The sequence below is a fragment of the Salmo trutta genome, chromosome 25 (assembly GCF_901001165.1).
Source record: "Salmo trutta chromosome 25, fSalTru1.1, whole genome shotgun sequence".
Classification (NCBI taxonomy): Eukaryota; Metazoa; Chordata; class Actinopteri; order Salmoniformes; family Salmonidae; genus Salmo; species Salmo trutta.
Window position 1 is genome coordinate 45,844,843 of NC_042981.1, and position 22,414 is coordinate 45,867,256.

The window sequence follows — 22,414 nt, forward strand, 5'->3', positions numbered from 1 at the left end:
GAGGAAGGCGACACACAGAGTGACAGGGAGAATATGTCCTCACTGAAAATAAATTACACTCGTTTTTTGATTCACCTCGTGCATTGACTGGATTGAAATGGGATTGATGCTAACCCTGGTACACAGCTAATCCAAAATGGTAATCGTGTCAATGCACGTAGAATTAGTCTATGTAACGTGATGTAAAATGTATCACTCCTAAGAATCAAGATGCCACAGAGCATTTATTTGTTCATAAATTATGCGAGGGACACAGAAATGTCAGAGCGCTGTACAACATTCACTCTAGCAGAGCTTGGTTATGGTGACAACATTGTTTTGATCGCAACATGTCCATCAAGGGTTATATTCATATGCATAAATAGGTTGTCTGGTCACTGATTACGTTAGCATATCGACCCTACAGTCAAGACTAGCCTCAGTTTTACGTTCAATACATCAGGAGTGTCATTCAGAGGCATAAAGATGAGACGTTTGGGATGACTGTTGGTTGTCTCATACATGTGGCGATGTGCCACCGAAGAAAAGGAGGTACATACAGGGTTAGAAATGTGTTGCATAGCGTACTACACAAACTCATGACACAGCACTGAAATTAAAGCAGTAAATCATGTCATATTCTCATAGATTTCTTATACTTCCTTTCTTCCATGCTCATATACCTTTCTTTTCTGCACCACAGCACAGTGAAATGCATACAGGAAAAGAGGACAAAGTATTTGATGTTATCCTGTTTTCCTCTTAAGGTGATATTCACAAACTTGTCAACAGGTTGAGGGTTACATTGTTAAAGGTTACCTCTTGAACTAGTCATACATTTCATAGTATCTCATGACCTGGGCCCGGTTTCCCAAAAGCATCTTAAAGCTAAGTTCATCGTTAAACCCTTCGTAGGAGCAACGTTAAATATCCGATCTGTTTCCCAAAACTATCATTAACATTGCACTTGAAAGCCCTCGTAATCTAACGCCTGACTCAGATCACTCGTAGAATAGCTAAGTGCAACTTTAGATGCTTTTTTGCCCTCTAGCATCACTTAATGAACAGAAGATCTCCGCTAAACATAGAATCACATGGTTGACTGATCTCTCTGTGACCGCCGATAACTTCAGAACAAAGTTGACTACAAAGAGGAATTTGCTAATGTCTTTGCAATTGATACAAACGAGCGACGTATAAAAATATGCTTCAAAGTGAAAACCGAGATGACTGCATTAAAATATAAACAGTAGGCTGTAGGTGTTTTCAATAATATGTTGAAATAGATTTAATGTTCAATCAATTGAGTTCTATTTTGCTACATGTAGGCTACTGTATATAATTTCTCTAAATATATTTCATGATGTGTAGCCTAACGTGCGCAATGATGTGCCAAATCGGTGATTTAGTGCATTTTTATTGGGTAAGCATTAAAGCATTAGAATACGCCGCTCAATATTTGCAGCCGTAGGTGGTAATATCTCTCAAGGAGCTGATCCGTCGTCAGTATTGTGAAATAATTATAATGTTAAGGAAATATTTGAATGGAGAAAGCTGATCTCCATTTCGACCCTAGTATCGACGCACTTAGCGCTGGTTGATATCACGAAATATAGACTCTTTACTTTTTTTCCCTAGCACTACACTGCTGATTTAAATAACCAACTCATCATTAAGCTTTGATTATTTGAATCAGCTGTGTAGTGCTAGGGCAAAAACTAAAATGTGGGGGGCCCAGGAACGAGTTTGGGAAACCCTGGTCTAGACAACAAACCTGTCTTGTGTTTGTTTGACCTTTGATTGTCGTCAACATACATTTCCCTTGTATCAAGCTTGTGTTGTCCTTCAAAAATATTTTTGATAATCCATTTTTAGAACAACCATCCATTGAAAATGTGTCCAAAAGACAGCTGTTAATGTATGAAATACCTGAAGTGTCCTTGGAACGGAGAGCTTGAGTGAAGCGGTGTATTTTCAAAGCAATTTCTATTGTAGCCTTGTTGTTCACACATACCGTCTGCCCCCGTCTCACATCATCATCCAATTATCAGGGTTAAGATCTCCCCATTCTTAGTGTCTTAAATGGTTCTGTCAAGTGAACCAGTTGTCCGAGCAACAGCATGATTTGACAGAGCAGGATTATCTGAGAGTACTATATTGACCTTCAAACATTGGCATTGTCAAGTTGTCCTAAAGGTCATACCATAATGGTATTACTCATTATTTAGCTCAGTCTCGTCTTCAGAGTTTGAAGTCTGGGAGTCTCCTATAGAGTCAATAAGTGAGGAAGGGGGGGTTTTGTTGGTGTTATCCCCTCACACACACGGGGGGTCTTCGGACGGAGTCAAAGGATTGCACGGAGGGACCCTGCTGAGGGACCGGAAGGCAAAAATTGAGGGATCGTAGGCGTACCTGGGCAGAGGGCGAATCCCAGTCAAGTTCTGTGGACAGAAAGAGAGAGTATGATTTAAAAATAAATAAATAGGAAAAAGTTTGAGAGAAAGTTTGGGTTTTGGCTAATCTGGCTTTTATCCTCCATGGATCTGGGTGGATGGAAATAGCACGTCTGACTTACCCTGCTTCTCTGGGCAGTAGCTGGTGGTCATTTACCGGTCAGCCACCACTACTGTAGCTAGGTCAGAGTTAGAGGCTAATGTGACACTAGCTGGTGCCCTCTTACAGAGCCAAGATTCACAGTAGGCAGAAGAGAGACTGAAAACGAATTATGGGATGGAGCCCTTTCTGAATGTTAGTTAGAAACTGAGTTGTGTGTAAAGCTGTTGGTTTCCAGTGTCTGGGGTTTGTTACATTCTATAATTTCATCATCCTCCTCTCTTTTCATCCCTCCCTCAACCTGGACCCGTTTCTCCAATCTCCACCCCACCCGACATCCCTTCAGTCCCATATTTCTCGGCCTTTCCCATCACCTCAATATACATGTTGTTACTGTAATGAGCAGCCGTGTAAAGTTTCCTTATGCAATGTTAGATTGTGGTGGCATTGGAAAAACACCTAATGACATCACCACTATATGATATGACTACATGTCTTTAGCGATCTGACACCGACAGAGACTACTGCGCCACTGTAGCTTGGCAACAAATCCCAACAGTGCTTGTTAACACACTCCACACCCAGGCAGACTCAGTCCGTCAATGACAAAAAAAAGCTTTCACCGGGTTTTGTTTTTGGCCGATGAAGGATTAAACACATCTTCCCTGGGAGGAAATTACAGTGTGGGAGAGACAGGTTCCAGGTCAAGAGTCGTAGATGCAGTAAAGTTAAATTGTTCTCCATATGGCTAGCTGCAAGGCAGCCCATTGCATGCGCGAGTCGTTACACCTTGGGACGGATCCGCGTCTGCTGCACATGTTAGCATTCCCCAGAGTCATATAGAGTCATCCAGCGTCTAGGGCTGATAGACATTATAGCCCAAAAAGGTCGAGTTCTGAGGATACTGCAGACAGTAAAAAAAAAATGGACCAGTAGTTGAAAACAAATTGATAAATATTTTTTGGGGGAAACAGCTGTCTGATGTGTAAATATTCTCTACTTGAGGGGTTCCTGAACTTTTCATTACATGACCCTGGTCCACAAAGGGAGGTAGGTGTCTTTTGCTCTAGACCAGTGGTCACCAACCTTTTCTGAGTCAAGATAATTTTCGCTGTCAAAAAACAAGCCGAGATGTACCGCTCTGATTTTATTTTATTTTTACATTACTTAAATGTTTTTTTACATTAACCTAATAAAAACAGTTATGTAAGAATGAGGTTTTGTGCAGTAGGCCTAACACATTATCACAGCATATTGGCTATATGCCAGGCCTGACAATATTTTTCTTCTCAGACCATATTTTATTTCAAAACTTGAGCTTTGATAAAAAAATATTATCATTTGGTATAGCACTTCCAAGACACAGCTGAGCATGAATTTAAATAATTCACTTTTTATTTTATTTTACTGGACTGATGGTAACTGTATCTGATGGTCATGGTGCTTTCAAGACAACTGGGAACTCTACAAAAAAACGAGGTCAAACTATGACGTCAGTGATCTTCAGGTCGGAAAGTCAGAGCTCTAGAATGATGTCAGAGTTTCCAACTTGGAATTTCGAGTTGGTTGACCGTTCAAATCAATTTTTCCCAGTTGGATCTCGTTTTTTTTGTTGAGTTCCCAGTTGTCTTGAAAGCACCATGACAAAATAGATAATGGTGCCTCATGCACAAATTCATGTTGTTCCTATGACCAGAGAAATTTAAATATTCCTCGATATTAAAATAGACAAGACGAGCTGCTAATAATAATTCAAACGCAGGGCTATTGATACACTTGGTTACTAATTCATTGCAGCTGCAGCGCAAGTGGTAGTATGGAGAAGTGCGTTTTTTGTTTTGTAATAAAAACTTAAACATGAACACACTCATAGAAACAGCAGCTCTTTGCTGTATTCTTCAGGCTCTCTCTGGTCATGGTTTTTAAAAGTGATTAAATCTCATGTAGGCTGGTATCAAACTTTGCTGGAATCTGTAGGCAAGGTGATTTGAGCTATCCAATTTAGCAACAGATGGGAACACTGCCTTCCCGTTGCGCAAGGGCTTCTGAATCTAAGTTCACCTACTGTCAACAGCAGGAGCGCAAGCCTTTATCGTTGGCTTTTATACAGAAATGTTTGGTAATAGACTAGGAATGCCTTGAAGATCGACCAGTCGATCACCCGGTTGGTGACAACTGCTCTATATCCACCATAAGGCTTGTGCAGCTACCGAACAGTAAGTTTAAACATAGACAAACCTTTATGTTAAAACATTGAACTTACTAAATAGATTAATAATGTGATTCCTTAGGCCAATTAAATTTATTAACAAAATAAAGATAATAGTATTTGTATCAATTGTCATCCCTTGACGTAGCGTATATTCTGGACACCACTCACAACAGAGGGCCCCAACCCACAGTAGGAACCAATGGTCTGCTCTACAATACCTCAAGGTAAGTTGTTCTGATTAGCAGCTCAAAATAAGCTGTAATTTAAGTCTCCTCTTCACTCCCATATGCTTACCTGAGCCTTGATCAAAATCAGACAAATTGCTAGCTAGCGCGATAACGTTATATGTAGAAGGACACAGGGAGGTGTCGTCAGTCTCACGTCTCTTAACCTCAGTCTTACTCCATCTCTCCAAATGCCCTGGTCTCCAACTCACTCTTCATCTCCCCCATCCCCTTCGGGGGCTGAAAATGCCGCCGGAAAGAATGTCTGACGTTTTACATGCTTCTAACCAACTGTACTATTTTGTTCGTTTTTTTTGCATTGTTTGTAACTTATTTTCTTTACTTATTTTGTACATAATGTTGCTGTTACTGTCTCTTATGACCGAAAATAACTTCTGGACATCAGAACAGCGATTACTCACCTCAAACTGGAAGAAGCTTTTTCCTTTAACGAGTCCGACGAGAAGGATATACTGCTTTCCAGAGAACAGGCCCAAATCCCCGCCATTTGCTTGAAGAAAAGACGGAGAAAAAGAGGGCGGAGGTCGGGCTGCCTTCTGAGAATGCGTAGGTGAGCGAGTAAACTCCCACTGCCATCCGTTCTATTGGCCAATGTGCAATCATTGGAAAATAAAATCGATGACTAACGATTAAGATTATCCTACAAACGGGACATTAAAAACTGTAATATCTTATGTTTCACCGAGTCGTGGCTGAACGACGACACAGATAATATAGAGATGGCGGGATTTTCCATGCACCGGCAGAACAGAGAAGCTGCGTCTGGTAAGACGAGGGGTGGGGGTGTGTGTCTTTTATCAATAACAGCTGGTGCGCAATGTCTAATATTAAAGAAGTCTCGAGGTATTGCTCATCTGAGGTAGAGTACCTTATGATAAGCTGTAGACCACACTATCTACCAAGAGAGCTCTCATCTATATTATTCGTAGCCGTCTATTTACCACCACAGACTGATGCTGGCACTAAGACCACACTCAACCAACTCTATAAAGGCCATAAGTAAACAAGAAAATGCTCATCCAGAAGCGGCGCTCCTAGTGGCCGGGGACTTTAATGCAGGCACACTGAAATCCGTTTTACCTCATTTCTACCAGCATGTCACATGTGCAACCAGAGGATAAAAATAAAAAACAGGCCACCTTTACTCCACACACAGAGATGCAAACACAGCTCTCCTCCACCCTCCATTTGGCAAATCTGACCATAATTCTATCCTCCTGATTCCTGCTTACAAGCAAAAACTAAAGCAGGAAGTACCAGTGACTTGCTCAATACGGAAGTGGTTAGATGACATGGATGCTACGCTACAGGACTGTTTTCCTAACACAGACTGGAATATGTTCTGGGATTCATCCAATGGCATTGAGGAGTATACCACCTCAGTCATCGGCTGCATCAATAAGTGCATCGACGACGTTGTCCCCACAGTAACCATACGTACATATCCCAACCAGAAGCCATGGATTACAGGCAACACCTGCATCGAGCTAAAGGCTAGAGCTGGCACTTTCAAGGAGTTGAACACAAATCCAGACGCTTATCAGAAATCCCGCTATGCCCTCAGGCGAACCATCAAACAAGCAAAGCGTCAATACAGGATTAAGATGGAATCCTACTACACCAGCTCTGACGCTCGTCAGATGTGGGGGGCTTGAAAACTATTAGGGACTACAAAGGGAAACGGGAAACCCAGATGCGAGCTGCCCAGTGACGGGAGTCTACCAGATGAGCTAATGCCTTTCTATGCTCGCTTTGAGGCAAGCAACACTGAAGCATGCACGGGAGCACCAGCTGTTCTAGATGACTGTGTGATAACGCTCTTGGTAGCCGATGTGAGCAAGACCTTTAAACAGGTTAACATTCACAAAGCCGCGGGGCCAGACGGATTACCAGGACGTGTACTCAAAGCATGCGCGGACCAACTGGCAAGTGTCTTCACTGACATTTTCAACCTCTCCATGACCAAGTCTGTAATACTGACACCATAGTGCCCACGAAGCTCATCACTAAGCTAAGGACCCTGGGACTAAACACCTCCCTTTGCAACTGGATCCTGGACTTCCTGACGGGTCGCCCCGAGATGGTAAGGGTAGGCAACAACACGTCTGCCACGCTGATCCTCAACACTGGGGCCCCTCAGGGATGTGTACTTAGTCCCCTCCTGTACTCCCTGTTCACCCACGACTGAGTGGTCAAACATGACTCCAACACCATTAAGTTTGCAGACGACACAACAGTGGTAGGCCTGATCACCGACAACGATGAGACAGCCTATAGGGAGGAGGTCAGAGACCTGGCAGTGTGGTGCCAGGACAACAACCTCTCCCTCAATGTGAGCAAGACAAAGGAGCTGATCGTGGACTACAGGAAAAGGCAGGCCGAACAGGCCCCCATTCACATTGACGGGGCTGTAGTGGAGCGGGTCAAGAGTTTCAAGTTCCTTGGTGTCCACATTACCAATGAACTATCATGGTCCAAACACACCAAGACAGTCGTGAAGAGGGCACGACAACACCTTTTCCCCCTCAGGAGACTGAAAATATTTGGCATGGGTCCCCAGATCCTCAAAAAGTTCTACAGCTGCACCATCAAGAGCATGTGTGTACATCACTGGGGCCAAGCTTCCTGCCATCCAGGACCGATATACGAGGCGGTGTCAGAGGAAAGACCAAAAAAGTGTCAGAGACTACAGTCACCCAAGTCATAGTCTGTTTTCTCTGCTTCCGCATGGCAAGCGGCACTAGAGCGCCAAGTCTAGGACCAAAAGGCTCCTTAACAGCTTCTACCCCCAAGCCATGACTGCTGAACAATTCATCAAATGGCTACCGGACTATTTCATTGACACCCCCCTCCCCACCCCCCATTTGTTTTGTACACTGCTGCTACTCGCTGTTTATTATCTATGCAAATGTCACTTCACCCCAACCTACATGTACAAATTACCTCGACTAACCTGTACCCCTGCATATTGACTCAGTACCGGTACCCCCTGTATATAGCCCCGTTGTTATTTTGTGTTACATTTTATTATTTTTTACTTCAGTTTATTTGGTAAATATTTTCTTAACTCTTCTTGAACTGGGCTTGTAAGTAAGCTTGTAAGTAAGCATTTCACGGTAAGGTCTACACTTGTTGTATTCGGCGCATGTGACAAATACATTTTGATTTGATTTGAAACCAGACGCTTTGGCGGCTCCATCCCTGGGAAAGATCTCTCTCCTCCACCTCCCACCTCCTACTCTCTCCCACCCCAGAGAGGAAGTTTCAGGAATAGACAGGAGCAGGGGTTTTTCTTGTTTTCCTAATTCCTTGCTCCATTCACAAATAATTTCCCTCTAACAACTACCATCCCTGCATATATATCTAGTGTCTCTCCTGGACCCATTCCAGGAAAAAGAGAGGGATAATTAAGTTGAGGGAGAAAAAGGACGAGGGTGAAAGAGCAAGAGAGAAATACAGAGGCAAGGAGAAAGGGGAAAAGGAGACATGTAGTGGAAGTTGAAGGGGAGAGTAACAAGGCGAGCAAGCTGGGGAGGGAGGAGGGCGAGAGTGCTGAAGAGAAAGAATATTGAAAAACGGGATAACAAGAGAGATCTACTTACTGTACTAGAAAATGCTGTTCCTGGAAAATACCCAGGGACCACAAGTCATCATTTTATTTAAAAAAATTTAACTACGAGAGGAGGAGATAATAAACATCTCTGTAGCAGAGGAACACAACAGAGAGCAGCCGGTTGGCAAAAAATGGAAAGTCACTTCATCCCTGATGATACACCACAGGGCAACCACACACACTCCTCCATCTCAACTCTTCCTCCAAGATGAGCCTCAGTTACATATTTCAGTCAACGCTTACGACGAAAGTAGTGTTAAACTATATGGAAAGGGGTAGCCTATGCATGCAGCCATTCTGTAGCTGTGTGTGTGTGTGTGTGTGTGTGTGTGTGTGTGTGTGTGTGTGTGTGTGTGTGTGTGTGTGTGTGTGTGTGTGTGTGTGTGTGTGTGTGTGTGTGTGTGTGTGTGTGTGTGTGTTTGCCAACCTCAATGGTGTGTCTGTGCGCATAAGTGTGTGTGTGTATGCAGTGGCCCACAGCTTATAGTAACCCACACAGACCGTAGCGTCACTTTCCCGCCACACTCTGTGCGTCCTTCTGGACTGTTCTGATTTGTGCCAAAATGACCAGGTGCCTTCAACTTCACTCGAGCTGCCCAACCAGCCTCCACCCACCCTTTACACAATCCAGGAACCACACACACAGTTGTCCTGCTAGTCACACATGTCGCTCCCCCAAAATATACCTCAATGGTCTGAGATCATAGAGCTAGCGTATATAGCTTGCATCTTCACTGAGCCACTAAGAAAATTATGACCCATTGCAGAAAAATAACATTTAAGTGTAGTGCCACTTGCTTTAAAGAAACCCTTGGTTTCTTTGGTTCAGAGATAAACTGAATGGTAAACTCCAAGCGATGATATAAAGTACCGTGCCTTCAGAAAGTATTCACACCTCTTGACTTTTTCCACATTTTGTTGTGTTACAGCCTGAATTTAAAATGTATTGAATTGAGATTTAGTGCCACTGATCTACACACAATACCCCACAATGTCAAAGTGGAATTCTGTTTTGAGAGATTTTTACAAATTAATAAAAAATGTAAAGCTGAAATGTCTTGAGTCAATAAGTATTCAACCACTTTGTTTAGGGCAAGCCTAAATATATTCAGGGGTAACACATTTTCTTAACAAGTCACATAATAAGTTACATGGACTCACTCTGTGTGCAATAATATTGGTTAACATGATTTTTGAATGATTACCCCATCTCTGTACCCCACACATATATGGATATTTGTAAGGTCTCTCAGTCAAGTAGTGAATTTCAAGCCCAGATTCAACCACAAAGACCAAAGAGGTTTTCCAATGCCTCGCAAAGAATGGCACCCACCTATTGTTAGATGAGTAGAAATTAAAAAGAGCAGACACTGAATATCCCTTTGAGCATGGTGAAGTTATTACACTGAACAAAAATTAAAAGCGCAACAACTTCAAAGATTTTACTGAGTTACAGTTCATATAAGGTAATCCGTCAATTGACCTAAATAAATGAGGCTCTAATCTATGGATTTCACATCACTGGGAATACAGATATGCATCTGTTGGTTACAGATACCTTAAAAAAAAAAGGTAGGGGCGTAGATCAGAAAACCAGTCAGTATCTAGTGTGACCACAATTTGCCTCATGCAACCCAACACATCTCCTTCGCACAGAGTTGATACGGCTGTTGATTGTGGCCTGTGGAATGTTGTTCCACTCCTCTTCAATGCCTGTGAGTAGTTGCTGGATATTGGCAGGAACTGGAACACGCTGTCGTACATGTCAATCCAGAGCAGCCCAAACATACTTAATGGGTGACATGCCTGGTGAGTATGCAGGCCATGGATGAACTGGGACATTTTTAGTTTCCAGGAATTGTGTACAGATCCTTGCAATACGGGGCTGTGCATCATTATGATGAAACATGAGGTGATGGCGGCGGATGAATGGTACGACAATGGGCCTCAGGATCTCGTCACGGTATCTCTGTGCATTCAAATTGCTATCGATAAAATGCAATTGTGTTCCTTGTCCGTTGCTAGCCCATACCATAACCCCACCACCACCACCACGGGGCACTCTATTCACAACGTTGACATCAGCAAACCACTTGCACATACTACGCCATACACGCTGTCTGCCATCTGCCTGGTACAGTTGAAACCAGGATTCATCCATGAAGACTTCTTCAGCGTGCCAGTGGCCATCGAAGGTGAGTATTTGCCCACTGAAATTGGTTACGACACCGAACTGCAGTCAGGTCAAGACCCTGGTGAGGACGACGAGCATGCAGATGACAGTTTGTGTAGAAATGATTTGGTTGTGCAAACCCACTGTTTCATCAGCTGTCTGGGTAGCTGGTCTCCGATGATACCACAGGTGAAGAAGCCGGATGTGGAGGTAAGGGGCTGGGGTGGTTACACATTGTCTGCGGTTGTAAGGCCAGTTGGACGTACTGCCAAATTCTCTAAAACAATGTTGAAGTCAGCTTATGGTAGAGAAATTAACATTAAATTCTCTCGCAACAGCTCTGGTGGACATTCTTGCAGTCAGCATGCCAATTGCATGCTCCAAAACTGCACATATTAGAGTGGCCTTTTATTGTCCCCAGCAGGTGGACAATAAATAAGGTGCACCTGTGTAATAATCATGCTGTTTAATAGGCTTCTTGATATGCCACACTTGTCAGGTGGATGAATTATCTTGAGAAAGGAGAAATGCTCAATAACACGATGTAAACAAATTTGTGCATACAATTTAAGAGAAATAAGCTTTTTGTGCATATGGGACATTTCTGGGATCTTTTATTTTATGAAACATGGGATCAAAGCTTTACATGTTGCGTTTATATTTCTGTTCAGTATAATTACGCTTTGGATACACCCAGTCACTACAAAGATACAGGCATCCTTCCCAACAGTTGCCGGAGAGGAAGAAAATGGTGATTTTAAAACAGTTATAGTGTTTAATGGCTGTGATAGGAGAAAACTGAGGATGGATCAACAACATTGTAGTTACCCTACAATACTAACCTAAATGACAGAGTGAAAAGAAGGACGTTGGTAGAGAATACAAATATTCTAAAACATCCATCCTGTTCGCAATAAGGCACTAAAGTAATACTGCACAAAATGTGGCAAAGAAATTAACATTTTGTCCTGAATACCAAGCAATATGTTTGGGGCAAATCCAACACAACACATCACTGAGTATCACTCTTCATATTTTCAAGCATGGTGGTGGTTATGGTTATGCTCGTCATTGGCAAGTACTAGGGAGTTTTTTTTCAAGATAAAACTAAACAGAATTGAGCTAAGCACAGACAAATCCTAGAGAAAGAGAGCTTGAGAGAGCTTGACGAGTTAAAAAAATAATGGGCAAATATTGTGCAATCCAGGTGTGCAAAGCTCTTAGAGGCTTACCCAAAAAGACTCACAGCTGTACTCGCTGCCAAAGGTGATTCTAATGTGTATTGACTCAGGGGGTTGAACATGTGTTTCATTTTTCATTAATTAAAGATATATTAGTGTTTATTTTTCATGAATCTCAACTGTGAGGGAACAATAATTGCTTGCTGTTTAATATAGACTTCCTACTTTCTTGTTAGAAAAGGTATAGTGGCTATAGCAGAGGGTCATGGGAACCAGTGAAGGTGTTAGATGCTTTCCCAGCATGCATTTGGAGGGGCATCAAGGTGTAGGCAGCAAAATAGACTGGGTTGTTCATGGGGGCTGCATGACCTTTCAGCCTTATCTCTACTGTAATGGACACGGCTATCTTGACTTGGTATTGTGGCTCAGCTTGAAAGAATAAGGACTCAGAGTGTGTGTGTGTGTGTGTGTGTGTGTGTGTGTGTGTGTGTGTGTGTGTGTGTGTGTGTGTGTGTGTGTGTGTGTAAAATTGAGTCATGCAATTGAGTTTCCATTCATCAAAGGGCCAAAAGGAGTGTGACAATGTCTGTAGCTAGGTTTCTATCCACTTGTTGAAATATTTTCAAGCGATTTATCAAATACTTGCATTCAAATTATATACATTTTACCCGCGGAGGTGTGTTTCCATCAAACTGGCTTGTTGTGGATAAAAAGCTGTGCGTAATGATGTAGTGCACATAAAAAGCACTTTGTCGTATAACTTTTCATTCGCCATTTTTAACTCTTTTGGTGGTTTTGCCACAGAAAGTCTTGTGATAACAGCACATTCGCCCACTCTGGTCCTGGCACATGTGCTCTATCCTACGGCTCGCAGGTACAGTGCAGAGGGTACATAAGATTAGCCTAGCACTGATCATCATGTCCACGTCATACAAATTAAGATATTTATATATAACTATATTCATGGGAAATGAGCATCAAGCTCATCACCGTGCACTTTCTCTAAACTGAATGCCTTTCCAAGTCCTGGTGGGAGGACCACACAACATAGTGTCACGTGACTGCAGTTTACTTAGACATTACAGGTATTCTATCAACAATTGCACAAAAAAAGCATTTCCACTGCCATTTGTTGCTTGATCCATTTGACCGGCAAAGAATTATCCACCCGTCTAGCGTATTTTGTTATGTCGACATATAGGAAAGTTTATTGACAATCATGCTGATTTCTATTAGGCCTGTTGTGAGTATTTTTTTTTACCTAAATATACTTTACTCACATGAAAATGATTGTATGGAAACATATTTCGTGAGTGGTTTAGTGTGTATTTGGGATTATATGAGTGTTTTTCTGTACAATAAAGTGAAATTGCAGATTAATGTAAACTTACCCGGATCTTTATGGTCCGTGTTTTCCCACCACAGTTCTTTTTCAGGAGCATTTTCTGAGGGGAACCAAGGAGAAAGACTGATTAGCAAACATACCTCTTTGGACCAACTTCATCCCTCAGCATACTAACACTGACTAATTTCAAAACACCACTGAATAATAATAATGCATTTATTTGTATAAAACATTTCATACAAAGAATGCAGTTTAAACTTCACAATTAGGGGGACGTTTATTCCTCAGAGAGCAGCCAATGTGTTTCATTATGAGTGAGGAGTAAATTAATGTTTGTTGATGTCACAGCAACTGACCATTGTGAGTCAATTAAGAATTATAATCAAGAAAGTGACCGGAGTGCAGCTGCTGCTAAACCAAACAAGCCAGTCAATGAAGCTTATGTAACATCCTGTCAAAGACTCCTTCCCAGTCCACCCAGCAGAACCATTCTCGTAAGTGACAGAGGCCCTTTACAATCGAGGAATTGTCTGGGGGGAGGCAGGAGACAGGAACAGGGCTCTTGGAAGAGGGGAGTAGAATGGAAACGCAAGACTCCTGCAGTTGTGGAGGGAGGGAGAGTTGGTTTGGATACCCCCTTAACAACAATGTGAGTACAGTCCGTTTAGTAGTTGAAAGTATGGTGACTATCATTAAATAGCCCTTAAAATGTGCTCTGTGTCACCCCTGAAACCATATATATGCATTTCTGTCATTTGAAGACAACAAAGAATATTCCGATTTTTTTCAAGGCGCATCTGACAGACCGATCATTTGTTGCAATAAATCTGCCACACAAACGGTTTGCGATGACAATCGTTTCCTATACTTCTTTCACAAATCAGGCAACGTTTTAAGAACCCAATTCATACAGTCCAATTTTACCACATTCTTGACGGGATAAGCCTTTTATACCTCCCATGCACATGCCAGCAAGTTCAGGAGTGGGAGCAGACATGGGGCGATGTGGGTAGGCTTCTATTTTAATAGATCCATTGAATATACACCATCACAAATAAACCCAATTATTAATTTGTTTACGCAGGTCCTAAGAACCATTTTCAAAAGAATAGAATAGTATGTTTTGAGTTTAATTACATTACTGGTCTATGCAGCCTATAGGATACATGGCTGCGCCATGCAAATGAAATCAATAATTCCTTATTTTATTCATTAAACCGACAAGACACACATATTTCATAGTAAGAATATAATGGAATATAACAGAATAAAATACAAATAATATTTTTCCTACACAACACACAAAACAGCGATATTTTGAAACAGAGCCCATGCCCGTGTTTTTCTATCCACTTCCCAGTCGACACGGTGGGTTCGGGCCTATTCCGTTTGAGACTCGGGGGACTCGGCATCGACTCGGACTCGGGGGGCTTCATACGGGCCGAGCTCTTCCCGAGTTAGGCAGAATCATATTACTCTGGCTTCCGGCTAATGGTACTCGGGCCGAGTCTACTTCAGCATATCTGGCCCCTTCGGCCAATCCTGGCTTAATATAATGGCATTTGCAATTTTTAGGCATACAATATGCTGGTGGCCACGTTAATTATAGGACGACTTGGGATACATGATCCACGACAGACAGCACATCTCAGTGTCATAGGCTACAGCCTATTTTTCTATGGTAGGCCTATCTGTAAACGCCAATACATCCTGACAAAATACACAATATGAGTGGCCTAATGTAATTTTCTGGACCTTGTAAACTGTAAAAAATAAACCCATAACTGATCCAAATGGTTGGATATAATCAGGTATAATCAGGGCTTTATTGTGTCATGAAACACAAAAGGACGATTGAGTGGTTATTAAAATTTGCCTTTCATCACTGCAGTTTACAGCCTAGACAATAATTGTGTACTAACAATAAATTACAATAATTGTGTCCTAACAATAAATGACTTATTGCACTGTGTTGTAGTCTAGGAGGTATAATAATTGTATTTTTGAAAAACGTAGGCCTATCAATAGTGGAGCGTGCCCAGCAACCCCAGAGCACAGCCTAGAGGAACACATAGGCCTATATCTTCCATTTGATAATCTGCTACCTAGGGTAAAGCAGTGGTGTAGTCTACAACCATGCATGTTGAATTATTGCAATAGCCTATTAAACTGTTACAAATTTAGTCTGTAGCCTATTAAAACAGCAAAATAAATAACGTCCATGGCAGTCGTGTTTGTGGGTGTCATGACTTCCACCGAAGTCGGTTCCTCTCCTTGTTCGGGCGGCGTTTGGCGGTCGTCGTCGCCGGTCTTTTAGCCATCGTCGATCCACTTTTCATTTTCCATTTGTTTTGTCTTGTTTTCCTACACACCTGGTTCTCATTTCCCTCATTAAGTGTTGTGTATTTAACCCTCTCTTCCCCCCATGTCTTTGTGTGTAATTGTTTGTTGTAAGTGCTTGTGCACATGTTTACTGGTGCGCGTCGGGTTTTGTACCCATGTGGGTTATTTCTTTATGCCGTTGGTTTTGAAATTAAACTGCTCTGGCTGTTACCTAGTTCTGCTCTCCTGCGTCTGACTTCACTGCCACCAGTTACGCACCCCTTTACAGTGGGTTCGATTCCCGAGACCACGAACAGAAAATGAATGCATGCATACTGTTGCTTTGGATAAAAGCGTCTGCTTAATGTCACAGTTATTATTTTTGCAAACCTCATATTTGTGTGACATTGAAAAATATCCTGCATGGAACTTTTGACAGTAGCAATGGGCTGCCTGCGCATTCTGAGAAGACAGAGGAAAATAAAACATTGTATCTAAACCGGGTAACTTACGAATTGCTGAACCTAAACATAGACAAAGTTTGATTCCAGATTGAGACCTCACATCACCAAGTCAACAATAGGCTACTATTTCCTGTCAGTTCTACAAATCTGTGATTGCAATTTTCAGCATAGCAAATAGCAGCATACATGTATCGTCAATTGCCAACATCAATGCTTGCTGAAGTATCCTTAATAGGGAGCTAGCATTTGTATTTGTATTTAGTATGGATCCCCATTAGCTGCTGCTGCTCTTCCTGGGGTCCAGCAAAATTAAGGCAGTTTATACAATTTTAAAAACATTACAATACATTCACAGACTGTGTGCCCTCAGGCCCCTACTCCACCACTACCACATATATACAGTACAAAATCTAGGGCCTGTAGGACCTGCCTTGTTGAGTACTGTCAAGAAGGTAGAGCAGTGTCTTATCATGGACATACTTCTCCCCATCTTAGCTACTGTTGTATCAATGTTTTGACCATGACAGTTTACAGTCCAGGGTTACTCCAAACAGTCACTTCAACTTGCTCAATTTCCACATTATTTATTACAAGATTTAGTTGAGGTTTAGGGTTTAGTATTTGGGACAAATCATTCACAATGCTTTTAGTTTTAGAAATGTTTAGGACTAATTTATTCCTTGCCACCCACTCAGAAACGAACTGCAATTCTTTGTTAAGTGATGCAGTCATTTCAGTCGCTGTAGTAGCTGACATGTATAGTGTTGAGTCATCCGTATACATAGACAATCTGGCTTTCCTCAAAGCCAGTGGCAATTCATTAGTAAAGATTGAAAAAAGTAATGGGCCTACACAGCTGCCTTGGGGAATTCCTGATTCTGCCTGGATTATGTTGGAGAGGCTTCCATTAAAGAACACCCTCTGTGTTCTGATAGACATGTAACTCTTTATTCACTATATAGAAGGGGGTGTAAAGCCATAACACATACGTTTTGCCAGCCGCAGACTATGATCAATAATGTCAAAAGCCGCACTGAAGTCTAACAAAACAGCCCCACAATCTTTTATCATCAATTTCTTTTAGCCAATCATTTGTGCAAGTGCTGTGCTTGTTGAATGTCCTTCTCTATAAGCATGCTGAAAGTTTGTTGTCAATTTGTTTACTGTAAAATAGCATAGTATCTGGTCAAAGACAATTTTTTCCAAAAGTTTACTAAGGGTTGATAACAGGCTAATTGATCGGCTTTTTGAGCCAGGAATAGGGGCTTTACTAGGTAGCAGAATGACTTTTGCTTCCCTCCAAGCCTGAGGGCACACCCTTTCTAGTTGGCATAAATTGAAGATGTGGCAAATAGGAGCGGCAATATCGTCCGCTATTATCCTCAGTAATTTTCCATCCAAGTTGTCAGACCCCGGTGGCTTGTCATTGTTGATAGACAACACATTTTATTTGCATTACCTCTAAAGAAAACAAAAACACACGATCCAGCAGTGGTGGCTTCTGCTGTTCGAGCGGTCTGCTTTGCTGCTCGAGCCGGACTCAGCGCCTGACTATCCAAATCAAATAACATTTTATTGGCCACATACACATGGTTAGCAGATGTTATTGCGAGTGTAGCGAAATGCTTGTGCTTATAGTTCCAACAGTGAGGCAATATCTAACATGTAATCTATCAATTCCACAACAACTACCTAATTCACACAAATCTAAATAAAGGAATGGAATTGAATATATACATATAAATATATGGATGAGCAATGGCAGAGCAGCATAGGCAAGATGCAATAGATGGTATAAAATAAAGTATATACATATGAGATGAGTAATGCAAGATATGTAAGCATTATTAAAGTGACATTATTAAAGTGACTAGTGGTCCATTTATTAAAGTGGCCAATGATTTCAAGTCTGTATGTAGGCAGCAGCCTCTGTGTTAGTGATGGCTGTTTAACAGTCTGATGCCCTTGAGTCTCTCGGTCCCAGCTTTGATGCACCTATACTCACCTTGCCTTCTGGATGGTAGCGGGGTGAACAGGCAGTGGCTCAGATAGTTGTTGTCCTTGATTATATTTTTGGCCTTCCTGTGACATCGGGTGCTGTAGGTGTCCTGAAGGGCAGGTAGTTTGCCACCGGTGATGAGTTGTGCAGACCGCACCACTCTCTGGAGAGCCTTGCGGTTGTGGGCGGTGCAGTTGCCGGTACCAGGTGGTGATACAGCCTGAAAGGATGCTCTCAATTGTGCATCTGTAAAAGTTTGTGAGGGTTGTAGGTGACAAGCCACATTTCTTCAGCCTCCTGAGGTTGAAGAAGCGCTGTTGCGCCTTCTTCACAACACTTTCTGTGTGGGTGGACCATTTGAGTTTGTCCGTGATGTGTACGCCGAGGAACTTAAAACCTTCCACCTTCTTCACTGCTGTCCCGTCGATGTGGATAGGAGGGTGCTCACTCTGCTGTTTCCTGAAGTCCATGATCATCTCCTTTGTTTTGTTGACGTTGAGTGAGAGGTTGTTTTCCTGACACCACACTCCGAATGCCCTCACCTCCTCCCTATAGGCTGTCTCGTCGTTGTTGGTAATCAAGCATACTACTGTTGTGTCATCTGCAAACTTGATCATCGAGTTGGAGGTGTGCATGGCCACACAGTCATGGGTGAACAGGGAGTACAGGAGGGGGCTGAGCACGCACCCTTGTGGGGCCCCAGTGTTGAGAATCAGCGAAGTGGAGATGTTGTTTCCTTCCTTCACCACCTGGGGGCAGCCCGTCAGGAAATCCAGGACCCAATTGCACAGGGCGGGGTTGAGACCCAGAGCCCCAAGCTTAATGATGTTAAGGAGTGATGCTGGAGTCTTGCTGTACTTCGCTCCGCGGGTAATATTACATTTCATTACATTACAACGGAATGATTTGATTTGATTAGCTAGCTAGCTAGCTACATAGTTGTCTTTGCTGTCTTTGTATCAAGGATAAAGGTGTAGCTTTGAGAAACTAACAAGGTTAGCTAGCCAGCTGTATTCATTCGTTCGCGCCGTTTTCCAAACGGCGTCAACACCACAACGCCACAGCCACTGCTTGCTAGCCAACTTTACCAACTAGCAGTACTGTAGAAACTAAATACATTACAACGGAACGTTTTGATTAGTGTAATGTTAGCTAGCTACATAGTTGTCTTTGTATCAAAGATAAAGGTAATCACAGCCATTGCTAGCTAGCCAACTCTACCAGCTAGCAGTACTGTATCATTTTTAGTCAATAAGATTTTTGCAACGTAAGCTTAACTTTCTGAACTTTCGAGATGTGTAGTCCACTTGTGTAGCTAGCAGGACTGACTTTGTGTTAGCTAGCCAAAATGTAATTACTTCTGCGTTATGAAAGGAACTAGACACGGACACGAATGATCCATCAGTAGTTTGTTGTAACCAAGTATTGGTGCTAACCGTGTGTTATTGGATGCTAGCATGCTAGTTAGTTACGGCGTCATAGGATACGGTGCACTGGGTGGGTTTCACGGAAGAATACTGTACCAAGTTATCTAGCTGAATAAACTAAGTTTGAGCCTATTCCTGGAAACATTGAACCACTGTAGTTTACATCAATTATCATTTCTAAAGTGGAAGTTGGAAAAGTTATATTTGAGTGTTTCAGTGAATGGTTAGTGAGGGAGGCCCTGCTCTCTCGCTTCCCCAGTTGTTTAGTTCATTTTCATTCCAATCTCCTTTGCATTAGCGAAACCTCTCCTGTAGCCTGTCAACTATGTGTCTGTCTATCCCTGTTCTCTCCTCTCTGCACAGGCCACACAAATGCTTCACACCGCGTGGCTGCTGCCACTCTAACGTGGTGCTCCCAGCGCGCACAACCCACGTGGAGTTCCAGGTCTCCGGCAGCCTCTGGAACTGCCGGTCTGCAGCCAACAAGGCAGAGTTCATCTCAGCCTATGCTACCCTCCAGTCCCTCGACTTCTTGGCGCTGACGGAAACATGGATTACCACAGAAAACACTGCTACTCCTACTGCTCTCTCCTCGTCTGACCACGTGTTCTCGCATACCCCGAGAGCATCTGGTCAGCGGGGTGGTGGACCTGGAATCCTCGTCTCTCCCAAGCGGACATTCTTTCTTTCTCCCCTGACCCATCTGTCTATCTCCTCCTTTGAATTCCATGCTGTCACAGTCACTAGCCCATTCAAGCTTAACATCCTTATCATTTATCACCCTCCAGGTTCCCTTGGAGAGTTCATCAATGTACTTGACGCCTTGATAAGTTCCTTTCCTGAGGATGGCTCACCCCTCACAGTTCTGGGTGACTTTAACCTCCCTACGTCTACCTTTGACTCCTTTGTCTCTGCCTCCTTTCCACTCCTCTCCTCTTTTGACCTCACCCTCTCACTGTCCCCCCCTACTCACAAGGCAGGCAATACGCTTGACCTGATCTTTACTAGATGCTGTTCTTCTACTAATCTCACTGCAACTCCCCTCCAAGTCTCCGACCACTACCTTGTATCCTTTTCCCTCTCGCTCTCCTCCAACACTACTCACTCTGCCCCTACTCAGATGGTATTGAGCCGTCGCAACCTTCGCTCTCTCTCTCTCCTGCTACTCTCTCCTCTTCCATCCTATCATCTCTTCCCTCTGCTCAATCCTTCTCCAACCAATCTCCTGATTCTGCTTCCTCAACCCTCCTCTCCTCCCTTTCTGCATCCTTTGACTCTCTATGTCCCCTATCCTCCCGGCCGGCTCGGTCCTCCCCTCCTGCTCCGTGGCTTGACGACTCATTGCGAGCTCACAGAACAGGGCTCCGGGCAGCCGAGCGGAAATGGAGGAAAACTAGCCTCCCTGCGGACCTGGCATCTTTTCACTCCCTCCTCTCTACATTTTCTTCCTCTGTTTCTGCTGTTAAAGCCACTTTCTACCACTCTAAATTCCAAGCATCTGCCTCTAACCCTAGGAAGCTCTTTGCCACCTTCCTCCTGAATCCTCCTGAATCCTCCTCCCCCCCTCCTCCCTCTCTGAGGATGACTTCGTCAACCATTTTGAAAAGAAGGTTAAGTCAAATGACACCGCTGGTCCTGCTCACATTGCCCTACCCTATGCTTTGACCTCTTTCTCCCCTCTCTCTCCAGATGAAATCTTGCGACTTGTGACGGCTGGCCGCCCAACAACCTGCCCGCTTGACCCTATCCCCTCCTCTCTTCTCCAGACCATTTCCGGAGACCTTCTCCCCTACCTCACCTCGCTCATCAACTCATCCTTGACCGCTGGCTACGTCCCTTCCGTCTTCAAGAGAGCGAGAGTTGCACCCCTTCTCAAAAATCCTACACTCGATCCCTCCGATGTCAACAACTACAGACCAGTATCCCTTCTTTCTTTTCTCTCCAAAACTCGTGAGCGTGCCGTCCTTGGCCAGCTCTCTTGCTATCTCTCTCAGAATGACCTTCTTGATCCAAATCAGTCAGGTTTCAAGACTGGTAATTCAACTGAGACTGCTCTTCTCTGTGTCACAGAGGTTCTCCGCACTGCTAAAGCTAACTCTCTCTCCTCTGCTCTCATCCTTCTAGACCTATCTGCTGCCTTTGATACTGTGAACCATCAGATCCTCCTCTCCACCCTCTCCGAGTTGGGCATCTCCGGCGCGGCTCACTCTTGGATTGCGTCGTACCTGACAGGTCGCTCCTACCAGGTGGCGTGGCGAGAATCCGTCTCCGCACCACGTGCTCTCACCACTGGTGTCCCCCAGGGCTCAGTTCTAGGCCCTCTCCTATTCTCGCTATACACCAAGTCACTTGGCTCTGTCATATCCTCACATGGTCTCTCCTATCATTGCTACGCAGACGACACACAATTAATCTTCTCCTTTCCCCCTTCTGATAACCAGGTGGCGAATCGCATCTCTGCATGTCTGGCAGACATATCAGTGTGGATGACGGATCACCACCTCAAGCTGAACCTCGGCAAGATGGAGCTGCTCTTCCTCCCAGGGAAGGACTGCCCGTTCCATGACCTCGCCATCACAGTTGACAACTCCATTGTGTCCTCCTCCCAGAGTGCTAAGAGCCTTGGCGTGACCCTGGACAACACCCTGTCGTTCTCCGCTAACATCAAGGCGGTGACCCGATCCTGTAGGTTCATGCTCTACAACATTTGCAGAGTACGACCCTGCCTTACACAGGAAGCGGCGCAGGTCCTAATCCAGGCACTTGTCATCTCCCGTCTGGATTACTGCAACTCGCTGCTGGCGGGGCTCCCTGCCTGTGCCATTAAACCCCTACAACTCATCCAGAACGCCGCAGCCCGTCTGGTGTTCAACCTTCCCAAGTTCTCTCATGTCACCCCGC

The 22,414-nt window shown here is 43.6% G+C and overlaps 1 protein-coding gene across 1 annotated transcript in view; it reads right to left on the reverse strand.

The window, feature by feature from the left end:
- Positions 1 to 205: 205 nt before the first annotated feature.
- Positions 206 to 22,414, reverse strand: part of si:dkey-16j16.4 (uncharacterized) — a 69,100-nt gene continuing 46,891 nt past the window's right edge. Inside the window, exons 4-5 of the mRNA XM_029714082.1 lie at positions 13,348 to 13,401; positions 206 to 2,420 (exon numbers count right to left, since the gene is read on the reverse strand). Of these exons, the coding sequence (XP_029569942.1) occupies positions 2,295 to 2,420; positions 13,348 to 13,401 (180 nt within the window). The 3' untranslated portion in view covers positions 206 to 2,294. The remainder of the gene's footprint in view (positions 2,421 to 13,347; positions 13,402 to 22,414) is intronic.